We start from the raw sequence: 25,799 nt of genomic DNA on the forward strand, positions 1-25,799 counted from the left end.
GCTTCCCATGGTTTCCCAGCGATGTGGGAGTTTGCGCCCAAAGCCTTACACTTGGTAAAGGGTGTGTTTTACTAATGACCTATCTTCTGGCCCAACAAAATCTTTAATTACATCTTCAGTGTTCCTTTCACCATATTAGGTAGCATATTGACAGTCAGTGACTCACAATATGGACATCTCCAGGATATGTGTGTGTGTGTATATATATATATATATATATTTTTTTTTTCCCTTTTTGCTGCCCTTGTTTTATTGTTGTTACTGATGTCATCATTGTTAGGACAGAGAGAAATGGAGAGAGGAGGGGAAGACATAGAGGGGGAGAGAAAGACAGACACCTGCAGACCTGCTTCACTGCCTGTGAAGCGACTCCCCTGCAGGTGGGGAGCCGGGGGCTCCAACTGGGATCCTTACGCCACCGGTCCTTGCGTTTTGTGCCACGTGCGTTTAACCCGCTGCTCTACTGCCTGACTACCTGGGACCAGAGGTTTGAACCTGGGTCCTTGCACATTGTAAAGTGAGCACTTAACTAGGTGTGCCACTGCCTGGCCCCTTTCAATTATTGTTTGTTTGTTTACTTATTTATTTATTATTACCAGGTAATTTTACTTCTCTGAAATGTTGATGACTGCAGTCAGTTCACTTTCCGAGAATAGGATCTATCTGCTGGCTCTTGGGCTTTACAGAAGGGTTTTTCTTTCTTTCTTTCTTTCTTTCTTTCTTTTTTTTTAAAACAAGATAACTGCTGATGGTGGTGTGGGGAGTTGAACCTGGGACTTGGGAGCCTCAGGCGTGAGCCTCTTTGCATAACCATTATGTTGTCTGCCCCACTTACGAAAGCTTTATGCCGGTTATCAAAGGGCCCAGGGCTTTGCTGCTGAGTGTGGTGACCAAGGTGTACGTATCTGTGAAATCTTACATTTTTGTAAAGCACTGTTAAGTCACTAAAAATTTAGATCTTTTATAAAGGATACATTAGGTCCAGCCCCTGCCATGTCGAAATGTCTATGCTGCGGTCATAGTCCCGGTTTCTCTGTAAAAAACAAGACATTTTAGGGGCCGAGTGGTGGTGCACCTGGTTGAATGCACACGTCACAGTGTGCAAGGACCCGGGTTCAACTCCCTGGCCCTCTCCCTGGCCCTCACCTGCAAGGGGGAAGCTTCTGAGTGGTGAAGCAGGTCTGCAGGTGTCTCTCTGACTCTTTCTCTATCTCCTCCCTCCCTCTTGACTTCTGGCTGTCTGTATCCAAAATAAAGATAAAAACAAAAACAAAAACGAGGTGTATTAGAGAAAAAGAATGTCTGCCTCCCTGCCGTCGGCTTTTTAGCTGTGTGGCATCTCTTCCCACTTCGGTCACACACACTGCAGCGGCAGGATGTGGGGCTGGTCTCTCCACCCGGACCGCTCACACTTCTGCTCCAGCTGTCCCCTTTGCCGAGTTCCCTCCTCTCTTCTAGCCGCGTTGTTGCCCTCATTCGCTGAGGACGAGAGTCCGTAGTCACTACCTGCAGCCTTCCTAGTGCTCTCAGTGATCTCAGTGTCTGTGTGGGTGACGGCCTCCAGCCTCACCCTCTGTGTCTCTGACCTGTTGATCAGCAAGCGGCCACTCTCTTCATCCCCATCGTCAGCCGACTCTCCCTCACCACAGGCCGGACCCGTGTCTGCCCATGTCTGCCTTTACCAGAAACAAGGCTCCTTTGACATCTTGGCGCGAAATGTTTTTTTCTTCTCTCTGCCTGCTTTGCTCAAGTCTGCCACTGTACTTTTCCTTCTTCCTTCCCCGTTCTTCTTCCCACGCCTCCGCCGCCGCCACCTCTTCTCCTCCGCCTCTTTCTCCGCCTCCTCCGTTTTAATTTATTTTGGATAGAGACCGAGGAATTGAGAGGGAAGGTGGGACAGAGAGGGAGCCACACTGGGTTTGCCACTTGGGAAGTTTCCCCGCTACAGGTGGGAGGCCTGGGGGCTTGAACCTGGGGCTCGCACACTGGAATGTGTGTGCTCAGCCAAGCACAGCCCGCCCAGCCCCCTATTCTTATCCACCTATTAAGAATACAGGTTCAAGAAGGATGACAGAGGACCTAGCGGGGGTTGTAATGTTATATGGGAAACTGGGGAATGTTACGCATGTACAAACTATTGTACTTACTGTTGAATGTAAAGCATTAATTCCCCAATAAAGAAATTAAAAAAAAAAAAGAGTTGTCAGGGAGTCGGGCAGCAGTACAGCGGGTTAAGCGCACATGGCGCTTGTGCAACGTGCAAGGACCGGCATAAGGATCCCGGTTCAAGCCCCCGGCTCCCCACCTGCAGGGGAGTCGCTTCACAGGCGGTGAAGCAGGTCTGCAGGTGTCTGTCTTTCTCTCCCCCTCTCTGTTTTCCTCTCCTCTCGCCATTTCTCTCTGTCTTATCCAACAACAATGACATCAACAACAACAACAATAATAATTACAACAATAAAACAACAGGGGCAATAAAAGGGAAAACAAATAAGTAAATAAATATATACATATATGAAAAAAAGAGTAGTCGGTGGCTCTAATCATGTCCTCACCACTTGCTGTCTCAGGCGGGCAGCCCTTCTCAGGTGTCCTTGAACTGCTGTCTCACTCTGACCGCCTTAGCTCAGGTGAGCGCCCACTCCTCCTCTCCAGGAGACGAGCGGCCTCTTTGCTCCTCCCTGTTGCTTCATCTAGACTGTTACATGCTTTTCCGGAAGGAAGTCACCCAGCAAGTCCCCAAGTTCATGATCAGGCCCTGGGGAGGCAGAGTAAGGGTCATGCAAAAAGCCTTCTATGCCTGAGGCACCGAGAATGAACCTGTGGGTGACAGCAGAAGCGGTGAGGAGGCCGAGGAAGCCCGTTCAGAGGATCTTTTCTCCTCGCCAGGTTGCTTCCCCGGGGGTGTGCACTGGGTCTCCGTCGGGAAACAGGACAAGTCTGGGCTGCTGATGAAGCTGCAGAACCTTTGTGCCCGGCTGGGCCAGGACGAGGCTTTCTCCCAGAGGCTTCCCCTCAACATCGAGGAGGCTAAAGACCGTCTCCGTCTTCTGATGCTGCGTGAACACCCCAGGTTGGGCTCCTTAAGGCTGGTTGATAGGCTGGTTGATAGGTGATGTCCTGGGAGCCACTAGGACTCATATATATATATATATATATATATATATATATATATATATATATATATATATGTTTAATGTTCATTTATTTTCCCTTTTTGTTGTCCTTGTTGTTTTATTGTTGTAGTTATTATTGTTGTTGGATAGGACAGAGAGAAATGGAGAGAGGAGGGGAAGACAGAGAGGGGGAGAGAAAGACAGACACCTGCAGACCTGCTTCACCGCCTGTGAAGCGACTCCCCTGCAGTTGGGGAGCCGGAGGCTCAAACTGGGATCCTTACGCCTGCCCTTGCTTTGCACCATGAGTGCTTCACCCACTGTGTTACTGCTCAACTCCCTTTTTCTCTTACGTTAGGAAAAAAAAAAAGAGGAAGAGAAAAGTAGCTGTTCCCCCCCCCCCTTTCCCCCCTCTTCCTAATATTTATTAGATTGGGCAGAGAGAAATTGAGAGAGGATGAGGAGATAGACACCTGCAGACCCGCTGTCCTGCTCAGGAGGTGGACCCTGTGCAGGTGGGGAGCGGGGGCTCCAGCCGGGATAGGTGTGCTTAAGCAGCGGGCACCGCCTGGCCCCCTCAGTTTCATTCTTCTGCGAGTTTCAACCCAACTTTCCTGACACCGTTTGTCGAAGAGACTCTCCTTTCTCCATTTAATAGTTTGGGGCCCCTTGTCAAAAATTAGATGCCCACACGTGTGGGATGCTTTTCTCTTTTTTTACCTATTTTTTTTTTATTGTTTTAACATGGACGTACAGTACTACACAGTTTTATCTCTTTTTCTTATTTTAATTTGTGATTAATGGTAGGTCACAAGATGGTAAGATCCCAGTGTGTAGCTCCACACAGTTCCAGATGTGTAGCTTTACAGCTGTGTTTGTGGTGAGCGCCAGCAGTGAGCTGGGCCCTTTACAGCCTCAGCACGCCTGGCCGCAGCTCATTCTCACTGTTAACGGGGTTCCCAGTGGTGAGGAGATTGCTGTCAGAATATGGTGCAGGGGAGCGCCTCCCCGATGACGCTCATGACGGGGGCAGACTTTCATCTCCTCTTTTCTTTTTCTTTCCTCTCTTGTTTCTGCAGGGTTGTTGCTGGGGCTCTGTGCTTGCACTATGAATCCATTGCTCCTGGAAACTGTTTTTTCCTGTATATATGAATCTTTTTTTTCCTGTTTTTATTGGACAGGACAGAGAGAAATTGAGAGGGGGAGAGCAAGAGGGAGAGAAAGTGTCACCTGCAGCCCTGCTTCACTGCTTATGGTGCTTGCCCCCTGCAGGTGGGGAGCAGGAGTGGAGCCTGCGTTCCTGCACACGGTGATGTGTGTGCTCAGCTGGGCGCACCACTGGCAGCCCCACACTTCTGTTTTCTCTTCTAGATCCTTCTACCATCTCCTCCCCCTTGACAGTCACTGGCATCTATTCTTGGAGGAACCAGGATCGAGACCAGCCCTCTTCTGTTGCTCAGTGACTCCTCCATTGTCCTATTTACCTCCTCCTTCCCCCCCTTTTCCTTCCTTCCTTCCTTCCCCCCTTTTCCTTCCTTTCCTTTCCTTTCCTTTCCTTTCCTATCCTTTCCTTTCCTTTCCTTTCCTTTCCTTTCCTTTCCTTTCCTTTCCTTTCCTTTCCTTTCCTTTCCTTTCCTTTCCTTTCCTTTCCTTTCCTTACTTTTCCTTTATCTCTCTTTTTTTGATAAAGACAAATTGAAAGGGAAGGGGTAGATAAAGAGGGAAACAGAGAGACACTTGCAGCCCTGCTTCTCTGCTAGTGAAGCTCCCCCCTGCAGGTGGGGCCTGGGTCTTGAACGTGTGTGTGTGTGTGTGTGTGTGTGTGTGTGTGTGTGTGCGTGCGCGCTCTACCTGGTGCATCACCTCCTTCTCCAGCCTCCCTTACCTTCTTTGCAAAAACAAAGAGATTTCTGTGTAGGGACATGCTTGCAGCCACTCTTCTGTGTGGGGTCATGATTTACGGAACTAGTCATTTTGTGTCTTTCTCAGCACCCTTTAGTTTCTGTTTTTGTGATTTTCTGGCTTGTGTCATGAGCCTTGAGTCTTCTTTTGCAGTGCACAGAAGTAGTGTGCCCTGCAGAGAAACACACTCATCATTATGCTGTCAGCTTCTGGCTTCATTTTTCTTTCAAGACTAGCTTGGAAAAACGCAGCTATTACTTGCGTAGTTCTTTCTAGGAACTAGCTAGCTGATTTCCAATACTTACACGATAGCTTTTTTAAAATAAAGGTCTCTTATTTAATGTATTTTGATTTTCAGTGGGAGGAGAGGGTTTCTTTTTTCTTTCTTTTTTACAATTTAAATAAATAGATTGTGAAAGGGTTATAGAAAAAAAATCGTAGATCTTAAAACACTGGTGTTCTTTTTTACAAAGAAGCTTAGATTCCCCCATCACTAGTAACTTAGAACAGTTTCCTTTTTAATTAGGTCTCTCTTGATCTTGGATGATGTTTGGGATCCTTGGGTGTTAAAAGCCTTTGACAATCAGTGTCAGATTCTTCTCACCACCAGGGACAAGAGTGTCACAGACTCCGTGATGGGTAAGGCTTGCTGATTGGCCACTCAGTACTTCCATCTTCCTTTAGTTCACGTAAGTGCGCTGATGATCAGTTGCTCCCTGTTGTTAACGATTTTCTTGCAGGTCCCAAACACTTAGTCCCTGTGGAGAGTGGCTTAGGAAAAGAAAAAGCACTTGAAATTCTGTCCCTTTTTGTTAATATGAAAAAGACAGAACTGCCGGAACAAGCCCACAGTATCGTGAAAGAGTGTAAAGGTAAGGCTCTGTTTTGAGTGTGGCATCCGTTCACCTTCCCGGGAATTAGTAGTCATGGCGGCTGAGCGCGTGCTCCTCAGAGATCCTGCTGCAGAGTCACCACTTTTTTTTTTTTTTTAAAGATTTTATTTATTTATTAATGAGAAACATAGGAGGAGAGAGAAAGAGTCAGACATCACTCTGGTGCATGTCCTGCCGGGGATTGAACTCAGGACCTCATGCTTTTATTTATAAAAAGGAAACACTGAGAAAACCATAGGATAAGAGGGATACAACTCCACACAATTCCCACCACCAGAACTCCGTATCCCATCCCCTCCCCTGATAGCTTTCCTATTCTTTATCCCTCTGGGAGCATGGACCCAGGGTCATTGTGGGATGCAGAAGGTGGAAGGTCTGGCTTCTGTACTTGCTTCCCTGCTGAACATGGGCATTGACAGGTGGATCCACACTCCCAGTCTGCCTCTCTCTTTCCCTAGTGGGGGCAGGGCTCTGGGGAGGGGAGGTTCCAGGACATATTGGTGGGGTCGTCTGCCCAGGGAAGTCTGGTCGGCATCATGGTAGCATCTGGAACCTGGTGGCTGAAAAGAGAGTGAACATACAAAGCCAAACAAATTGTTAATCATGAACCTAAAGGCTGGAATAGTGCAGATAAAGATTTGGGGGTCTCTATTTTATAGATAGTTAGTAGGCATATTTTAGTTATATTCCAAAGGGCCCGTGACTATACTATTTATTTTTCCTCAGAGAGAGAGAGAGAGAGAGAGATGCAGAATTCCCAGAGCCCTGTCCAGCTCTGGCTGATGGTGGTGCTGGGGACTGAACCTGGGGCCTTGGAGCCTCAGGCAGGAGAGTCTTGCAGAACCATATGCTGTTTCCCTAGCTCTGTTGTTTTCTTAATTGCATTTTTTATTGGTGAACTTAAACTTTTTATTTGTTTATTAAATAATAGTATCTGAAGTATTAGCCAGGAATTACTTTTCTTTTGTGTTATAAGTACTTTACTTGATGACTATATGTTGAAGCTATTATTAGTCTTTTGTCCTATTTTTGCAAATATTTTCCCCAGTATGTCAGTCTTTTAACTTTACTTGTAGTGGTTTTTGACATATAGAAGTTAAATTTTTAAAAAAATTTCTTTATTGGGGGATAAATGTTTTACATTTGACAGTAAATACAGTAGTGTGTACATGCATAACATTTCTCAGTTTCCCACATAACAGTACAACCCCCACTAGGCCCTCTGTCATCCTTCTGGGACCCGTGTTCTCTGCACCCCCAGTCTAGAGTCTGTTATTTTGGTGCAGTGCACCAACTCCAGTTCAGGTTAGAAGTTAAAAATTTTATATAGTGAAACTTACTGGCTCTTGAGATTTCTGCCATTGTTGCTAATACTTGGAAACACTCCACAAAGCTGACACTTGGTTTTGAATTAATTTACTTAATTTTAATTATTTTTCAGTGAAAGGGAGAGCCGTGGGGGGGTGCGGGGGGGGGGGGGAGGCCAGCTGACCAACCAGGGCACCGCTCAGCTTTGGCTTATGGTGCTGCTGGGCATTGAACCTGGGGTCTTAGAGCTTCAGGAATGAAATCTTTTTGTATAACCTATTGTTGTCTTTCCAGCCACTAGCTTTTTATTTTATTGCACAAGACAGAGGGAAGTGAAGAGAGGAGGTGGCAGTAGGGAGGGAGAGAGAGAGACGTCTGCAGCACTGCTTCACCGCTTGTGAAACTTCTCCCTGGGGACTGGCACTTGAACCCAGATCCTTGTGCTTGGTAATGTGTGTTCAACCAGGTGTGCCATTTGCCTGTCCCCTACCTAATCTTTTTAAAGTGTTATTTATTATTACAGAGGAGAGGGAGGGAGAGAGAGAACCAGAGCCTCACTGTGGCATGTGCGGTACTCGTGGCCTTAGGCATGCCAGACTGGCACTAGGTCTGCTGCAGACCTCTTGGGTCACTTGACTTAAATGTTTTAAACTTGGGGGTCAGGCAGTAGCGCAGTGGGTTAAGCGCACATGGTGCAAAGCTCAAGAACCAGCTTAAAGATCCCAGTTCGAGCTCCTGGCTCCCCACCTGCTGGGGCATTTCTTCACAGGCGGTGAAGCAGGTCTGCAGGTGTCTGTCTCTCTCCCCCTCTCTGTCTTCCCTTCCTCTCTCCATTTCTCTCTGTCCTATCCAACAATGACAGCAGTGACAACAATAACCATTACAACAACAATGATAAAACAACAAGGGCAACAAAAGGGGAAAAATAGCCTCCAGGAGCAGTGGGTTTGCAAACCCCAGCAATAACCCTGTAGGCAAAATAAAAATTAAAAAAAATGTTTTAAACTTAGGAAATATACTTGATCTGTGTTCATTATAAAGGTAATATGTATATATTTGGGAACATTTTAAAAATGTGAAGTTATTAAAAACTTAGACATTGTGTATGGTCTGGTGACTATTGGAATTTTGAAGAGATTTCTTCCATTTTAAAAATTCAATTTAATTTACTTTTTATGAGAGCACTGCTCAGCTCTGGCTGATGGTGGTGCTGTGGAATTGAGCCTGGAGCTCAGGGCCTCATGAAAGTTGTTTGCAGAACCATACTGTCTCCCTAGCTCCCATCTTTTTAAGACATAAAACTTACCAAAAAGTTAAAATTGCAATGATATAGTTTTGTCACTTAAGTATTTATTGAGTAGAGACAGAAATTAAGAGGGAGAGGGTGTATCTGTATCTACATCTGTCTATATACATATATAGAGACAGACAGACAGACACGCACACGCATACACACACACCCACACTCCTGCAGTACTGCTCTGCCTTTCATGAAACTTCTGTCCTGCAGCGGGGACCAGGGTTTAAAGCGGGTTCTCAGCAGTGTGTTGATGACCCGCCTGCTCTCCCAGGCGCCACAGCTCAGCTCTGATCCCGTCATTTACAAAATGACACAGTGGGCATTTTCCATGCCAGTGACATGCTTGTCACAGCTTCTGCTGTTGCTGAAGAGTTTCACCATTTTCTTCTTTTTTTTGCTGTTTTTTCCTTCCTTCCTTCCTTCCTTCCTTCCTTCCTTCCTTCCTTCCTTCCTTCCTTCCTTCCTTCCTTTCTTTTGCCTCCAGGGTTATTGCTGGGACTCAGTGCCTGCATTACAAATCCACGGCTCCTGGAGGCCATTTTTTCTCTTTTGTTGTCCTTGTTCTTTTTTTGCCCTTGTTTATCATTGCTGCTGTTCCTCTTCTTATTGTTATTGGTGTCATTGTTGTTGGATAGGACAGAGAGAAATGGAGAGGGGAGGGGAAGACAGAGAAGGGGAGAGAAAGACAGACACCTGCAGACCTGCTTCACCACCTGTGAAGCGACCCCCCTGCAGGTGGGGAGCCGGGGGCTCGAACCGGGATCCTTACGCTGGTCCTTGTGCTTTGCGCCACCTGCGCTTAACCCACTGTGCTACCGCCCAGCCCCCATTTTCAGTGGTTTTGAGATGCCTGTCTTTAAATGAGATGCTTCTTATTTCCAATGATTTCCTTAGAATGAGCATCTAAAGTGAACTCACAATCATTTCACAGTAAATGGAAGTCACATCTTTATGCTGTAGAACTTAAAGTTGCACACGTTACACATGCCATTTGAATCTGACTGGGAAAAAGAAGGTGCAGTGAATCCAAGTTACAGACTTTTTAAAAAGTCTCTCTTTATTGGGGTTAATGGTTTACAGTCGACAGTAAATACAGTAGTTTGTACATGCGTAACATTTCCCAGTTTCCCACATAACAGTTCAGCCCCTACTAGGTCCTCTGCCATCCTGTTCCAGGACCTGAACTCATCCCTCTCCACCCACCCCAGAGTCCTTTACTTTGGTGCAGTGCACCAACTCCAGTCCAGGTTCTGCTTAGAGTTTCCCTTCTGATCTTCTCACCTTCTGTCTGTGAGTTACGTCACCCTTATCCATCTTTCTGTTTCTGACTTACCTCTTCACATGGGGTCTTTGAGCCCCATCCAAGATGAGTTAAAAGACATTTGTGAGGTCTTTGGATAACATGTAGCAGAAATTGTTTCATAAGAATAAATCTTAAATTAGTATTAATCTTAAATCAGTGACTTTACTTCATGTCTTTATTGGGGGATTAATGGTTCACAGTGACAGTAAACACAATAGTTTGTACAGGCAGACAGAGCCTTTCTCAGTTTTCCACGTAGCAGTTCCCCTCTTGGCCCTCTGCCATCATGATGATTTTATTATTTCTTTAAAACAAATTTTACTGTGGTCGGGCAGTAGAACAACGGGTTAAGTGCACATGGCGTGAAGCAAGGACCAGGTAAGGATCCTGATTGGAGCCCCCGGGCCCCACCTGCAGGGGGGGTCGTTTCATAAGCGATGAAGCAGGTCTGCAGGTGTCTGTCTTTCTCTCTTCTCAGTCTTCCCCTCCTCTGTCCATTTCTCTCTGTCCTATCCAATAACAACAGGAATAACAACAGCAATAATAATAACCACAACAACATTAAAACAACAAGGGCAACAAAAAGGAAAAAAATGGCCTCCAGGAGCAGTGGATTCGTGGTGCAGGCACTGAGCCCCAGCAATAACCCTGGAGGCAAAAAACCAAAAAAAAAATAATAAAAAGATATTTATTTATTCCTTTTTGTTGCCCTTGTTTTAATGTTGTAGTAGTTGTTGTTTAGGACAGAGAGAAATGGAGAGAGGAGGGGAAGATAGAAAGGGGAGAGAAAGACAGACACCTGCAGACCTGCTTCACCACTTGTGAAGTGACTCCCCTGCAGGTGGGGAGCCAGGCGCTGGAACTGGGATCCTTACGTGGGTCCTTGCACTTTCTGCCATGTGCACTTAACCCTCTGCGATACTGCCGGACTCCCCAAAGAAACAAATTTACCGACCTACTGTTGATTTAAATACAGTTACTTTTTCAAGGACCGGCGTAAACATCCCAGACTGAGCCACTGGCTCCCTGCCTGCAGGGAGGTGGCATCACAGGCGGTGAAGCAGGTCTGCAGGTGTCTGTCTTTCTCTCCCCCTCTCTGTCTTCCCCTCCTCTCTCCATTTCTCTGTCCTATCCAGTAACAGCAACAGCAACAGCAGCGACAACGACAATAATAGCAACAACAAGGACATCAAAAGTGGGGAAAAATGGCCTCCAGGAGCAGTGGATTAGAAGTATAGGCACTGAGCCCCAGCAATAATCCTGGAGGCAAAAAAAAGTAACTTTTTGACAGTTTTACCTTCAAAGTTGGTAGGAAATTAAAAACGAGACAGTATTACCAGTGACTGAACTAATCTGAGAGGAGACAGTGTCACCCTGACTTTTCTTGCTCTCCAGGTTCTCCTCTAGTGGTATCTTTAGTTGGCGCCCTTTTACGGGATTTTCCCAACCGCTGGGAATACTACCTCAGACAACTTCAGAACAAACAGTTCAAGAGAATAAGGAAATCATCATCATATGATTATGAAGCTCTGGACGAAGCCATGTCTATCAGTGTGGAGATGCTTAGAGAAGACATCAAGGATTACTATACAGACCTTTCTGTCTTTCAGAAGGATGTTAAGGTGCCTACAAAGGTAAGAGCAGGACTGACATGCCTTGCCACTGGGCCGGCGCAGGGCCTTTATTATAGTTTTGTCAACACTGAAAGGATAAGACCTCAGCTGAGCTGATGGTGTGGCGGGAGGGCGCCCCACTGCTTTTTTTTTTTTTAATTTCTTTATTGGGGAATTAACATTTTACATTCGACAGTAAATACAATAGTTTGTACATGCATAACATTTCTCAGTTTTCCGCATAACAAAACAACCCCCACTAGGTCCTCTGTCATCCTTTTTGGACCTGTATTCTTTCTACCCTGGATCCCAGAGTCTTACTTTGGTGCGATACACCAATTCCAGTTCAGGTTCTACTTGTGTTTTCTTTTCTGATCTTGTTTTTCAACTTCTGCCCGAGAGTGAGATCATCCCATATTCATCCTTCCGTTTCTGACTTATTTCACTCAACATGAATTTTTCAAGGTCCATCCAAGATCAGCTGAAAACGGTGAAGTCACCATTTTTTACAGCTGAGTAGTATTCCATTATGTATATAGACCACAACTTGCTCAGCCACTCATCTGTTGTTGGACACCTGGGTTGCTTCCAGGTTTTGGCTATTACAAATTGTGCTGCCAAGAACATAGGTGTACACAGATCTTTTTGGATGGATGTGTTGGGTTCCTTAGGATCTATCCCCAGGAGGGGAATTGCAGGGTCATAGGGTAGGTCCATTTCTAGCCTTCTGAGAGTTCTCCAGACTGCTCTCCACAGAGGTTGGACCAATTTACATTCCCACCAGCAGTGCAGGAGGGTTCCTTTGACCCCACAGCCTCTCCAGCATTTGCTGCTGTTACCTTTTCTGATGTCTGGCATTCTCACAGGAGTGAAGTGGTATCTCATTGTTGTCTTGATTTGCATTTCTCTGACAATCAGAGACTTGGAGCATTTTTTCATGTGTTTCTCATCCTTTTGGATCTCTTCTGTGGTGAATATTCTGTCCATGTCCTCTCCCCATTTTTGGATGGGGTTATTTGTTTTCTTGTTGTTGAGTTTGGCAAGCTCTTTATATATGTTGGTTATTAAACTCTTGTCTGATGTATGGCAAGTAAAGATCTTCTCCCATTCTGTGAGGGGTCTCTGTTTGGGTAGTGGCTTTTTTTTGCTGTGCAGAAGCTTAAAATTTTTTTTTTTAAATCATATTTATTTATTTATTAGATAGAAATAGTCAGAAACTGAGAGGGAAGGGAGGGGTAGAGAGGGTGAGAGACAGAGAGACACCTGCAGCACTGCTTCACCACGTGTGAAGCCTTCCCCATGTGTGAAGCCTTCCCCCTGCAGGTGGGGACTCGGTGCTCAAACCTGGGTGCTTGCACGTTGTAACGTGCACTCAACCAGGTGCGACACCACCCGGCCCCGCAGAACCTTTTTAATTGATGTAGTCCCATAGGTTTATACTTGCTTTAGTCTTCTTTGTAATTGGATTTGTTTAATTGAAGATGTCTTTAAAATTCATGCGGAAAAGAGTTCTGCCAATATTTTCCTTTAAGTATCTGATAGTTTATGGTCTAACATCCAAGTCCTTGAGCCACTTGGAATTTACTTTTTTATGTATGGTGAAATGTAGTGGTTCAGTTTCATTCTTCTGCATGTTTCAACTTATTTTTTCCAACACCATTTGTTGAAGAGACTCTGCTTTCCCAATTCAATAGTCTGGGCCCCTTTGTCAAAGATTAGATGTCCATAGGTGTGGGGGCTTACTTCTGGGCTCTCAATTCTATTCCACTGGTCTGTGTGTCTATTCATGTTCCAGTACCAAGCAGTTTTGATGACAATGGCCCTGTAATACAGTTTGAGATCTGGGAGTGTGATGCCTCCAGTTCTGTGCTTTCTTCTCAAGATTGTTTTCGCAATTCTAGATCTTTTTTGGTTCCAGATAAACATTTGTAGCATTTGTTCTATTCTCCTAAAAAATGTGGTTGGGATCTTGATGGGGATAGCATTACATTTGTAGATGGCTCTGGGTAGTGTATTCATTTTGATGATGTTAATTCTTCCAACCCATGAACATGGAATATCTTTCCACTTCATTGTGTCTTTCTCAATTACGTTGAGTAGTGACTCATAACATTCAGTATACAAGTCTTTCACTTCTTTGGTTAGATTTATTACTAGATATTTTATTGTTTTTTGTTGCTATAGTAAAAGGAATTGATTTCTGGATTTCACATTCTTCTTAGTGTTTGCATAGGGGAATGCCACTGACTTTTGAATGTTAATTTTGTAGCCTGACACCTTACTGTATTGCCTGATGATTTCCAAAAGCTTCTTGCTGGATTCCTTAGGTTTTCCATGTATACTATCATGTCATCTGCAAATAAGGAGAGTTTGACTTCTTCTCTTCCAATCTGTATGCCTTTAATTCCTTGCTCCTGCCTGATTGCTATGGCAAGAACATCCAACACTATGTTGAATAGTAATGGTGATAGTGGGCAGCCCTGTCTAGTACCTGATGTGAGGGGAAATGCTTCCAGTTTTTCACCATTGAGTATGATGTTGGCTGTAGGTTTGCTATATATATATCCCTATTCCCATTTTTTTGTAGCGTTTTGATCATAAAAGGTTGTATTTTATCAAAGGCTTTCTTTGCATCTATTGATATGACCATGTGGTTTTTGGTCTTGCTTTTATTGATGTGATGGATCACATTGATTGATTTACATATATTAAAACAATCTTGCATCCCTGGGATAAACTCCACTTGACCATGATGAACAATCTTTAATATACTGCTGTATCCGGTTGGCTAGAATCTTGTTCAATATTTTAGCATCTATCTTCATCAGAGATATTGACCTGTAGTTTTCTTTTTTTGGTTGTGTCCCTGTCTGCTTTTGGTATCAGAGTGATATTGGCTTCATAGAAGCTGGCAGGGAGTATTCCAGTGTCTTCAATCTTCTCGAAGACTTTTAAAAGTAGAGGTATTAACTCTTCCTTGAAGGTTTTGTAGAATTCATTTGTAAAACCCTCTGGTCTAGGACTTTTATTTTTGGGAGGATTTTTGATAACTTTTTCAATTTCTTTAGCTGTGATGGGCCTGTTCATATTATCTAGTTCCTCCTTATTTAATTTTGGAAGTTTGGAGGTATCTAGGAAATCATTCATTTCTTCCAGGTTCTCTAGTTTGGTGGCATATAGTTGTTTATAGAAGCCTCACATGATATGTTAAATATCTGTGTTGTCTGTTGTGATATCTCTTCTTTCATTTACCACCCGATTTATTTGGGTCTTCTCCCTTTTTTGTTTTGTGACTCTGACTAAAGGTTTGTCCCAATTTTGTTCATTCTTTTTAAAAATTTTTTAAAAAATATTTTCCCTTTTGTTGCCCTTGTTTTTCATTGTTGTTGTAGTTATTATCGTTGTTGTTATTTATATCGTTGTTGTTGGATAGGACAGAGAGAAATGGAGAGAGGGGGAGAGAAAGATAAGACACCTGCAGACCTGCTTCACAACCTGTGAAGCGACTTCCCTGCAGGTGGGGAGCCGGGGCTCGAACCGATTTTGTTCATTCTTTCGATAAATCAACATTTACTTTCGTTGATCTTTTGTATGGTTTTCTTATTTTCAATCTTATTGATATCTGCCTGTCCTTCTGGTTGCTTTAGGGTTCCTTTGTTGTTGTTCTTCTAGGTCTTTAAGATGTACAATCAGGTTTTTTGTTTGAGCTTTTTCTTGTTTCCTAATGTGTGCTTGTATGGCTATGAGCTTCCCTCTCAGTACTGCCTTAGCTGTGTCCCAAATATTTTGAAAGCTTGTGTCTTCATTTTCATTGAACTCTTAAACATTTTGATTTCTTCCTTTATTTCCTTTTGACCCAGTAGTCGTTAAGGAGTGTGCTGTTGAGCTTCCACATTTTGGGACTCTTACTAATCTTTTGTTGATTGTTAAGTGTTAGTTTCATTCCACTGTGGTCTGAGAAGATGCTTGGGGTGATTTCAATGCTCTTGAATTTGCTGATGCTGTCTTTGTGGCCTAACATATGGTCTATCCTTGAGAATGACCCATGTGGACTTGAGTAGAATGTGTATTCCAGTTGCTGGGGGTGAATGATTCTGAAAATGTCCAATAGTTCTAGTTTATCTATCTCTTCATTTAGCTCTCTGATGTCTTTATTGATTTTCTGCCTGGATGATCTGTCAAGTTGAGAGAGTGGGGTGTTTAAGTCCTCTACTATGACTGTGTTGCTGTTAATATATTGCTATAGCTCTTTCAGTAGATGTTTGATGTATTTAGATGGCTTCTCATTGGGTGCATAGATGTTAATAATTGTTAAGTCCTCTTGATTGACTGATCCACTGAGCATTAAGTAATGTCCATCCCTATCTTTTAAAATTTTAATTATTTTAAGGCCTATCATGTCAGATATGAGAATAGCTGTTCCTGCCCTTTTTTGTGGGCCATAGGCTTGTATGATAGTTTTCTATCCTTTCACTTTGAGTCTGTGCTTGTCTTGTTGAGTTAGGTGGGTTTCCTGTAGACAGCATATTGTTGGGTTGTGTTTTCTGATCCATCTTTCTACTCTGTGTCTTTTAGTAGGTGAATTCAGGCCATTGACATTTATTGATATCAAAGATTGAAGATATTTCAACACCATTCTTGTAGAGTTTTAGAGTGTTCTGGTATATGGCCTATTTATGGTGCTCTGACTGTTTACAGGAGACCTTTCAGAACTTCTTTCAGGGCAGGCTTGGTGATAGTTGATTCTTTCAACTTTGTTTGTCTGAGAAGGTTTTGATGCCTCCATCTAGTCTGAATGACAGTCTAGCAGGATATAGTATTCTTGGCTGAAAGCCTTTCTCATTGAGCACTGGATAGATATATGGCCATTCTCTTCTGGCCTGTAGTGTTTGTGTGGAGAAGTCTGCTGCTAATCTTATGGGTTTTCGTCTGTAGGTGACTCTTTGTTTTTCTCTTGCAGCCTTCAGGATCCTTTCTTTATCCTTATTCCTTTCCATTTTAAATATGATGTGTCTTGGTGTCTTTACATCTGGATTAATTCTGTTTGGGACCCTCTGGGCTTCTTGAACCTTTATGTCTTTGATGTTGTCTCAGCTCTTATGTCCTGAAGAATACTTTCTTCCCCTCTCTCTCTTTCTTCCTCTGGTAAGCCAATAATGCGTATATTACTTCTTTTGTAGTCATCCCATAGGTCTCTCTTGTTGTTTTCAGTATCTCTTAATCTCTTTCTGAGATCTCTTACTTCTTTTTTAGTTGTCTCTAATTTGTCCTCCATCTTGCTAATTCTGTCGTCAGCCTCACTGATTCTATTCTCTCTCCCCTCTACTGTTTTCTGGAGTTCATCTATTTTGTTGCCCTGCTCTGATACTGTTTTAGCTTGTTCAGCTAGTTGTGTTCTTAGCTCGGCTATTTCAGCTTTCAGCTCTCTAATAACCTTGAGATAGTGTTTTCTTCCAGAGTCTCATTTGTTATTTCTGCATTTCTGATGACTATTCTCTCAGACTCTTTACTCACTCCTTGGACTATTTCCTTAACAAGCGTTTGGATGCTGTCCTCACTATTTTGTGGTTCAGCCTTTGGGGGGCTTTTAGCTGTGCTCTTATCCTGGTTCATTTCTCCAATATTTCTTCTTTTTGGTTGAGCCACTGGGGGATGCTTTGGTGCTGTATGTCTCTCCGTAGAAAGCAGCCGGGTGGTCTGGGGGATGGTGCAATGGATAAAGCATTGGATTCTCAACCATGAGGTCCTGAGTTCAGTTCATGGCAGCACATGTACCAGAGTGGTATCTGATTCTCTCTCTCTCTCTCTTTCTCTCTCTCTCCCTCTCTTTCCGCCTATCGTTCTCATGAATAAATAAATAAATTTCTTTTAAAAAAAAGCAGCTGGGGGTGAAGTCATTTGCATAAGGCCCTGGACACACACACACACACACACACACACACACACGTCACACTGACATTCAGGCTTTTGAGCTAGAACTTGTGGTCTGGGAGGTGGCACAGTGGACTCTCAAACAGGAGGTTCTAAGTTCAGAAGTTCAGTCTCTCGCAGCACATGGACCAGAGTGATGTCTGGTTCTTTCTCTCTCCTATTTTTATTAATAAGGAAATAAAATCCTAAAAAAAAAAGAACTTGCCAGCAGTCGTTACCTTATTTCCGTGTCACGCCACCTGCTCAACAATGCTCCCTAGGTGTTGTGCATCCTCTGGGACATGGAGACTGAGGAAGTTGAGGACATCCTGCAAGAGTTTGTCAACAAGTCCCTCTTATTCTGCGATCGGAACGGAAAGTCATTTCGTTATTACTTACATGACCTTCAAGTCGATTTTCTCACGGAGAAGAACCGCAGCCGACTTCCGGTACTCGGATCCCCCACCCGTCTCTCTTAACCATTCTGGGGGGGGGGGGCAGTCTCCAGTGCAGTGTTGACACGCGGGGTACAGCCTCTCATGTCCCCGAGCATGTTCTCTGCAGAGCACTCACCACAGCCAGGTCCTCTCACGTCACCCTGCACCGCGGCTCCAAGGGGCTCTCCTGCTCTTCTTCAGAGCCTTTGTGCGATGCATGCACCACACGAGTCCAGGTTCATAGACTTTCTTTTCTGAGATGACTTTAGACTTACAGAGAAGCTACAAAGAAGTAGAGAGTTCCTGTGCATATGCCCCTCACTTAGCTTCCCGAACAGTGATGTTCATGTAACAGAACCTCCAGACACACAGTACTAACATTGACAGAAGACCGTTAGTCAGTCCACAGACTGTGTGTGAAGTCCTTCAGTCTTCCTACACACAGTACTAACATTGACAGAAGACCGTTAGTCAGTCCACAGACTGTATGTGAAGTCCTTCAGTCTTCCTACACACAGTACTAACATTGACAGAAGACTGTTAGTCAGTCCACAGACTGTGTGTGAAGTCCTTCAGTCTTCCTACACACAGTACTAACATTGACAGAAGACCGTTAGTCAGTCCACAGACTGTGTGTGAAGTCCTTCAGTCTTCCTATTAGTGTCCTTTTTGTGGTCCAGATCCAATTCAGATCTCTCTCTCTCTCTTTTTTTTTTTTGCCTCCAGGCTTATCGCTGGGGCTTGGTGCCAGCACTACAAATCCACTGCTCCTGGAGGCCATTTTTCTTTTCTTTTTTTTTTTTATTGGATAGGACAGAGAGAAATTGAGAGGGGAGGCAAAGACAGGGGGAGAGAGACCTGTAGACCTGCCTCACTGCTTGTGAAGTACCCCTCCCCCCCACAAGTGGGGAGCCGGGAGCTGGAACCGGGATCCTTGCGCAGGACCTTGAATTTTGTACTATGTGTGCTTAACCCATTGTGCTATCAACCCCCCGCCCCCATCAGATCTCGTACTGTATGGAATTGTGCTTCCTTAGTTTACTCTAACCTGAAACCTCACCTTTATCTTTTTATGGTCACTTTTGAAAAGTACCAGCTAATGTGGTCAGGGAGGTGGCACAACAGATAAAGCATTACACTCGGAAGCATGAGGTCCTGAGTTCAACCCCCAGCAGCACATGTGCCAGAGTGATGTCTGGTTCTCTCTCTCTCATCCCTCTAATTAATTAATCAATAAATATTAATAAAGAAAAGTACCAGCTACTTATTTTATATGGTGTTCCTTGGTGATACTTGTCTGATGTCGTCTCCTGTCTAGACTTAGCTTGTAAATTCTGACAGGAACACTGGCAATGCGGTTGTCCTTTCAGCCTATCAGGATAATGATGTACTTTTTCTTTTAAAAAAGATTTTATTTATTTATTAATGAGAAAGATAGGAGAGAGAGAAAGAGCCAGACATCACTCTGGTACATGTGCTGCCGGGGACTGAACTCAGGACCTCATGCTTGAGAGTCTAGTTCCTTAGCCACTGCGCCACATCCTGGACCACGATGTGCTTTACTAGAGATGCGAACATGCAGCACGTCGGTAAAGTGAAATCTGCCGTTTTCTTCACTTTAAAGTTAGCGCTTTCTCTTTTTTGTATTTAAAAAGTATTTAGTTTTCTGTGCAGTTTCTGTGTTTGAGATAGAGACAGAGGTCATAGCGTTTCAGTGCTGAGGTGGCCGGCTGATGGGCCACACGCTGCCCGAGGGAATCACCTCACCTCACCGGCTTGTTCTCTACATCGTCCAGTCGCTTTGGAGACCAGAGCTGTGTGCTGACTGGTTGTGAGGCTGTCTCTGTTCTCTGAAATGCCTCATTTGCATTTTAGGATCTGCATAAGAAGATGATCACTCAGTTCCAGAGATGTCACCGGCTCCCTGCCCTCTCAGCAGACCAGGAGGACTGCATGTACTGGTGTAACTTCCTGGCCTATCACATGGCCAGCGCCAACATGCATAGGGTAAGACGACCGTGGATTAAAGACGTGCGTTCTGGGGGGGATGCGAAGACAGCAGAGCACCACTGGGTGATGCCTGGCGCCAGGGTCCAACCCGGGGTCTGCTGCCCACTCCTGGTCATACGGTGACCTACTTAAAAATCATTTTCTGGGGGCCGGGCGGTGGCGCACCTGCTTGAGCGCACACATTCCCATGTTCAGGGACCTGGGTTCAAACCCCTGGTGCCCACCTGCAGGGGTGGGTCAGCTTTACGAGTGGTGAAGCCGTGCTGCAGGTGTCTCTCTCTCTCCCTCTTTGTCTCTCCCAACCCTCAGTTTCTGTCCTATAAAAGAAGGAAAGAAAAAGGCCTTGGAGAGAGTGGGTTTGTTTCGCAGGCACCGTGCCCAGTGATAGTTCTGGTGGCAGTAAAGATAGAATAAAATGAAAGACTTTCTGGCTCACAGCTCACCCGGTACAGCACACACTCTCCCACTGGGGAGGCTCCACGTTCGAGCCTCTGGCCCCCACCCAGAAGCACCGAGCAAAAGGAAGCTCCAGAGTGGAGAAGCAGTGCTGTGGTACCTCTCTTTCTGGGGGTCAGAAGGAGGCAAGATGAATAGTGGAATCCTTCTGGCTTGGAGTCCCAGAGAAAACTCTGCTGGAAAAAAAATTCCTCCTGGATCAGAGTGATTGTCATTTATATGACCTGGGCTTGTTCAACTTGGCAACACATGGGAGGCTCTGTGGCACTGGACAGAGCTTTGGAGGCCACTGCTTTCTCTTCTTTCTTTCAGAGAGAGAGGGAGAGGGAGAGAGGGAGAGAGACAGAGAGAGGAAGAGACACTTGGAGCACCATTCCTCCACTTGTGAAGCTTCCCCCCCTGTTGGTGAGGACCTAGGGCTTGAACCTGTGTCTTCAAGCATGGTAATGTTTGGATTTAGTTGAGGTCGCCAAACTTTTCCTCTAGGGGGAGCCTAAGTCACCATCAGTAGTGTACTTACAGAGTGCTTATTTCCTCTATTTCAACTAGTTATCTCTGTTTGCTCTTAAGCCAGAGCTGCGCAGGGCTCTGGGAAAACAAACAAAACCATCAATAACTCCGTTGTTTCATTTTATTACTGGTGCGGTGTCTGCTTCTTTGTGCTTCTGACTTTGTGAATTGACTGTTATGAATCTCCACTACCTATTTTTTCTTCCTTTCTTTTTACTTACCTTGTTAGTGTTGTGTTAAAGATAGTAATAGTGTGTTAAGATGCCTTAAGATCGAGGCAGAGAGAGAGAGAGTAAAAGAAATCACAGTGCCAAAACTTTGTCCAGTGTGGTGGGGGCCGGGCTGGAGCCTTGTGTGCATGGCCGTTACCCCTTTTTACTGTCATATTTATTTTTCCTTCCTCCTTCTCTCCCTCCCTCCTTTTCACCTCTCCCTTCTCTTCCTCTTTCTTTTTCCTTTCTTCCTTCCTTTCATGCAGGGTGACTGAACCCAGGACCTCTGAGACCTGAGGCCTGAGAGACTACTGAGTGAACTGCTGATTCCCAGGCCCTAGAGTTCCCCCTTCCCCTTTCTTTTCTTTCTTGTTCCCTCCATCCCTCCATTCTCTTCCTCGCTTCCTAGTCTCTTCCTGTCTTTACAGCATGAGGTTCGCTTCATGTCCCCTTGGGCCTCGATGACACTTCATTCCCAGCAACTTCTTCATTCTAGGTAGCGATTAGTCTTGCCCAGCAGTGTCAGACTTGAGACCTGAGATCCTTGGGCATCTTTAACCATGGTTCTACCGTTTTTTTTTTTTTAAGGAACTTTGTGCTTTAATGTTTTCCCTGGATTGGATTAAAGCAAAAACAGAACTCGTAGGCCCTGCTCATCTGATTCATGAATTTGTGGAATACAGGCATATATTGGATGAAAAGGTACATATTCATGTGAAAGGCAAATTCTTTTTTTTTAAATTTCTTTATTGGGGAATTAATGTTTTACATTCAACAGTAAATACAATAGTTTGTACATGCGTAACATTTCTCAGTTTTCCGTATAGCAATACAACCCCCACTCGGTCCTCTGTCATCCTTCTTGGACTGTACTCTCCCCACCACCCACCCACCCCAGAGTCCTTTACTTTGGTGCGATACGCCAGTTCCAGTTCAGGTTCGACTTGTGTTTGCTCTTCTGGTCTGTGAAAAACAAATTCTTAGAGGACATTTCATTTTTGCTTTAATAATGGGGATGAGCAGAATAGAAGTGGTAAGTGGAGATGATTTTCTTTAATTTTTTTTTATTAGTGATTCAGTAATGATTAACAAGATTGTAAGATAACAGGGTACAACTCCACACAGTTTCTACAACCAGAGTTCCCTGTCCCATCCCCTCCATTGGAAGTTTCCCTATTCTTTATCCCTCTGGGAGTATGGACCAAAGATTTTTTTTTTTTAAATAATATTTATTTATTCCCTTTTGTTGCCTTTGTTGTTTATTGTTGTAGTTGTTGTTGTTGGATAGGACAGAGAGAAATGGAGAGAGGCAGGGAAGATGGGGGGAAAGAAAGACAGATACCTGCAGACCTGCTTCACCGCCTGTGAAGCGACTCCCCTGCAGGTGGGGAGCCGGGGGCTTGAACCGGGTTCCTTCTGCCGGTCCTTGTGTTTTGCGCCACGTGCGCTTAACTCTCTGAACTACCGCCCGACTCCCGGACCAAAGATTTTTATGGGGAGCAGAAGGTGGGAGGTCTGGCTTCTGTAATTGTTTCTCCACTGGACATGGGTGTTGGCAGGTGGACCCACACCCCCAGCCTGTGTCTGTCTGTCCCTAGTGGGGTAGGGCTCTGGGGAGGGGAGGCTCCAGGACACATGGGTGAGGGCGTCTGCCCTGGGAAGTCAGGATGGCGTCATGGTAGCATCTGCAGCTTGGTGGCTGTGAGGCAGTAAGATATAAAGCAGGGCAAATTGTTTAATAGTCAGGAACCTAAAGGTAGGAACAAAGTAGATGAAATTAGGGGTCTTTGGGTGGGAAGAAGGTAGGAATTCTATTTTAGTTATGTTCCAAGGGGCCCATGACTTTAGTCATTTTTGCCTGAGCCTGACAGCTGACATGCAGGTGCCTAAAATGCTGTTTGGGAAGATGGTGTCAGAGTTGAGACTAGGCCTAGAAAGCTGGATCAGGGCAGAGAGTAGCTCCTAAACATGAGGAAATATATAAATACCATGAACTGTTTACCCCATCAATCAGACGCAGGACCTATATCTATATTCCTATTCAGCACAGAGCCTGTGTGACCTCCGAGTCCCTGTCATCTGAGCTCACAGTCCATGGTCACAGCTGGAACATTCTAGGCTGCTCTCATGTCAGGACCCGTCTTCCTCGAGGGGCAGAGCAGGCTGACCAGCCTCCCTTCAGAGAGTGGGGAGTCCCTGTCATTGTGGCTCTACAGTGAAGGCATAGTCCTACAGAGAGGATATATATATATATATATTTTTTTTTAAATTTCTTTTTCTTTATTGGGGCATTAATGGTTTACAGTTAACAGTAAAATGCAGTAGTTTGTACATGTGTAACATGTCTCAGTTTTCCACATAACCATTCTTTTTCTTTTCTTTTTGAAAGATTTTATTTATTGGGGTCAGGTGGTGGCGCACCTGATGGAGTGCACATGCTACAGTGTGCAAGGACCCAGGTTCAGGCCCCCAGTCCCCACCTGCAGAGGAAAAACTTTGCAAGTGGTGAAGCAGGGCTACAGGTCGGTCTCTCTCTCTCTCTCTCCCTCTCTCCCTTTCTCTCTTTCTCTATTTCTCCATATATTCTCAGTTTCTGGTTGTCTCTATCCAATAAATAAAGATAATTAAAAAATCAGAAAGGATGTGGATAGATAGCATAATGGTTATGTGAAGAGACCCTCATGCCTGGGGCTCCAAAATCCCAGGTTTAATCCCACACACCACCATAAGCCAGCGCTGAGCAGTGCTCTGATAATAAATAAATAAATAAATAAATAAAACCTAATTAGAAAAATAAAATAAAAACTTAAAAATATTTTATTTATTTATTGATGAGAAAGATAGGAGGAAGGAGAGAAAGAACCAGACATCAGTTTGGTACATGTGGTACCAGGAAAATTATCTGGAGAATAATTTTCATTTTATTTATTTTATTTTATTTTATTTGAGAGATAGGAGGAGAGAGAGAAAAAACCAGACATCACTCTGGCACAGAGTGATGCTGGGGATTGAACTCAGGACCTCATGCTTGAGAGAAGTCCAATGCTTTATCCACCTCCCGGACCATGGGAGATAATTTTCTTACTTTGATCTTTTGCAGGTATTTTGCTTCCCTGTGTTTGAATGTGTTGGTGTGTTAGATAGAATTGAGGCTTGAAAGTTAGGGAAGTAATGCATGTAGATATTAAGAAAAAAAATGTCTTAAGAAAGTAGTACTGGGAGCCGGGCAGTAGTGTTGTGGGTTAAGCACACTTGGTGCAAAGCGCACGGACTGGCATAAGGATCCCAGTTCGAGCCCCCGGCTCCCCACCTGCAGGGGAGTCACTTCACAGGCAGTGAAGCAGGTCTGCAGGTGTCTGTCTTTCCCTCCCCCTCTCTGTCTTCCCCATCTCTCTCCATTTCTCTCTGTCCTATCCAACAATGACGATATCAATAACAACAATAAAACAACAAGGGAAAATAAATAAAAATTAAAAAAAAGAAAGTAGTACTTTGATGGTTACAGAGTAGAACTATATCCCTGTAATCTTATATTCTTTTAAAAAAATATTTATTTCCTTTTGTTGCCCTTGTTGTAATTATTATTGTTGTTGTTGTTATTGATATCATTGTTGTTGGATGGGACACAGAGAAATGGAGAGAGGAGGGAAAGACAGAGGGGGAGAGAAAGACAGACACCTGCAGACCTGCTTCACCACCTGTGAAGTGACTCCCCTGCAGGTGGGGAGCCGGGGACTCGAACCGGGATCCTTGGGCTGCTTTTCGTCACGTGCGCTTAACCCACTGTGCTACCGCCTGACTCCCTGTAATCTTATATTCTTGTAAGTTACCATTAAACTACTAATACAAAAGAAAGCATGAAAATAGCCCTTTGATAATAAGATTTTGCCCTTATATTTGAAAGTCTGGAGAGTCACTATTTGTTACCTAATGGTGAGTATGTAATTTTAGCTTGTATAGAGAATATTTCACTTAAGCCTCTGAAGTGAAAAGATCACAGAAATGGGGGAAATGTCAAATCTTTCCTTAGGTTATGCTTCTAATAGATGTCAGTTTGCTCACAGGATTGTGCAGTCTGTGAGAGTTTTCAAGAGTTTTTATCTTTAAACGGACACCTTCTTGGGCGACAACCATTTCCTAATATTGTCCAGCTGGGTCTGTGTGAGCCAGAGACTTCAGACGTCTATCAGCAGGCAAAGCTGCGGGCCAAGCAGGAGGCGGATGCCGGAGCGCTTTACCTGGAATGGATGTAAGTAGGTTAGGGGAGACCACAGCAGTGGAGAGCTAATGATGCCACTATTTCTCAGGGAACGAATAAATTCACTCCAGGAAGACTTCCCTGCTTTGTAAAGGGATGGAACTTTTAATAAGCAGTCTTACTTACTGAAAAGTTTGAGAGAAGTAGGCACAGAATATATATATTTTCAAAGTATCCATAGAAATAGATGGTTACCTGTTAGGAATTTTGACATTTTACCCTAAGTACTAATACCAGATAGTAGGTATAAATAATCATTCACTCACATATTTTAAAAAATTCTGTTACCTGGGTTTCACTGCTTCCAGACAACTTTTTCAGACAGGAAGACGGAGAGGGAAGGACAACACAGCACTGACACTGCCTTCAGTGTGGTGGGGTCAGGCCTGGGCAAGGACAGTGCCCGCAGCAAAGAAGGTCATGTCCACAGAGCCCTTCGGCTGTCACCCGCACTCGGGACTAACTGTTCTTCAGGTTTCATTCTTCCGGAAAGTGAGGTTCTTTCTCTGCATGTGGTATTGCTAATGCAGTGAAAGGAAGAGAGAAAGTGACATATGTTGGAAGCGGCTTTCTC

General features: G+C 44.4%; 1 protein-coding gene across 4 annotated transcripts in view; it reads left to right on the plus strand.

Annotated features, from left to right (window-relative positions):
- APAF1 (apoptotic peptidase activating factor 1) overlaps positions 1-25,799 on the plus strand; it is a 444,316-nt gene that overhangs the window by 371,405 nt on the left and 47,112 nt on the right. For all 4 annotated transcript variants that reach the window (XM_060195614.1, XM_060195615.1, XM_016187661.2 and 1 more), the window contains 8 exons: positions 2,887-3,070; positions 5,542-5,654; positions 5,756-5,887; positions 11,215-11,453; positions 17,624-17,791; positions 19,655-19,786; positions 21,556-21,669; positions 25,032-25,216. In XM_060195614.1, the coding sequence (XP_060051597.1) occupies positions 2,887-3,070; positions 5,542-5,654; positions 5,756-5,887; positions 11,215-11,453; positions 17,624-17,791; positions 19,655-19,786; positions 21,556-21,669; positions 25,032-25,216 (1,267 nt within the window). The remainder of the gene's footprint in view (positions 1-2,886; positions 3,071-5,541; positions 5,655-5,755; positions 5,888-11,214; positions 11,454-17,623; positions 17,792-19,654; positions 19,787-21,555; positions 21,670-25,031; positions 25,217-25,799) is intronic.

The sequence above is a fragment of the Erinaceus europaeus genome, chromosome 7, assembly GCF_950295315.1.
Source record: "Erinaceus europaeus chromosome 7, mEriEur2.1, whole genome shotgun sequence".
NCBI lineage: Eukaryota > Metazoa > Chordata > Mammalia > Eulipotyphla > Erinaceidae > Erinaceus > Erinaceus europaeus.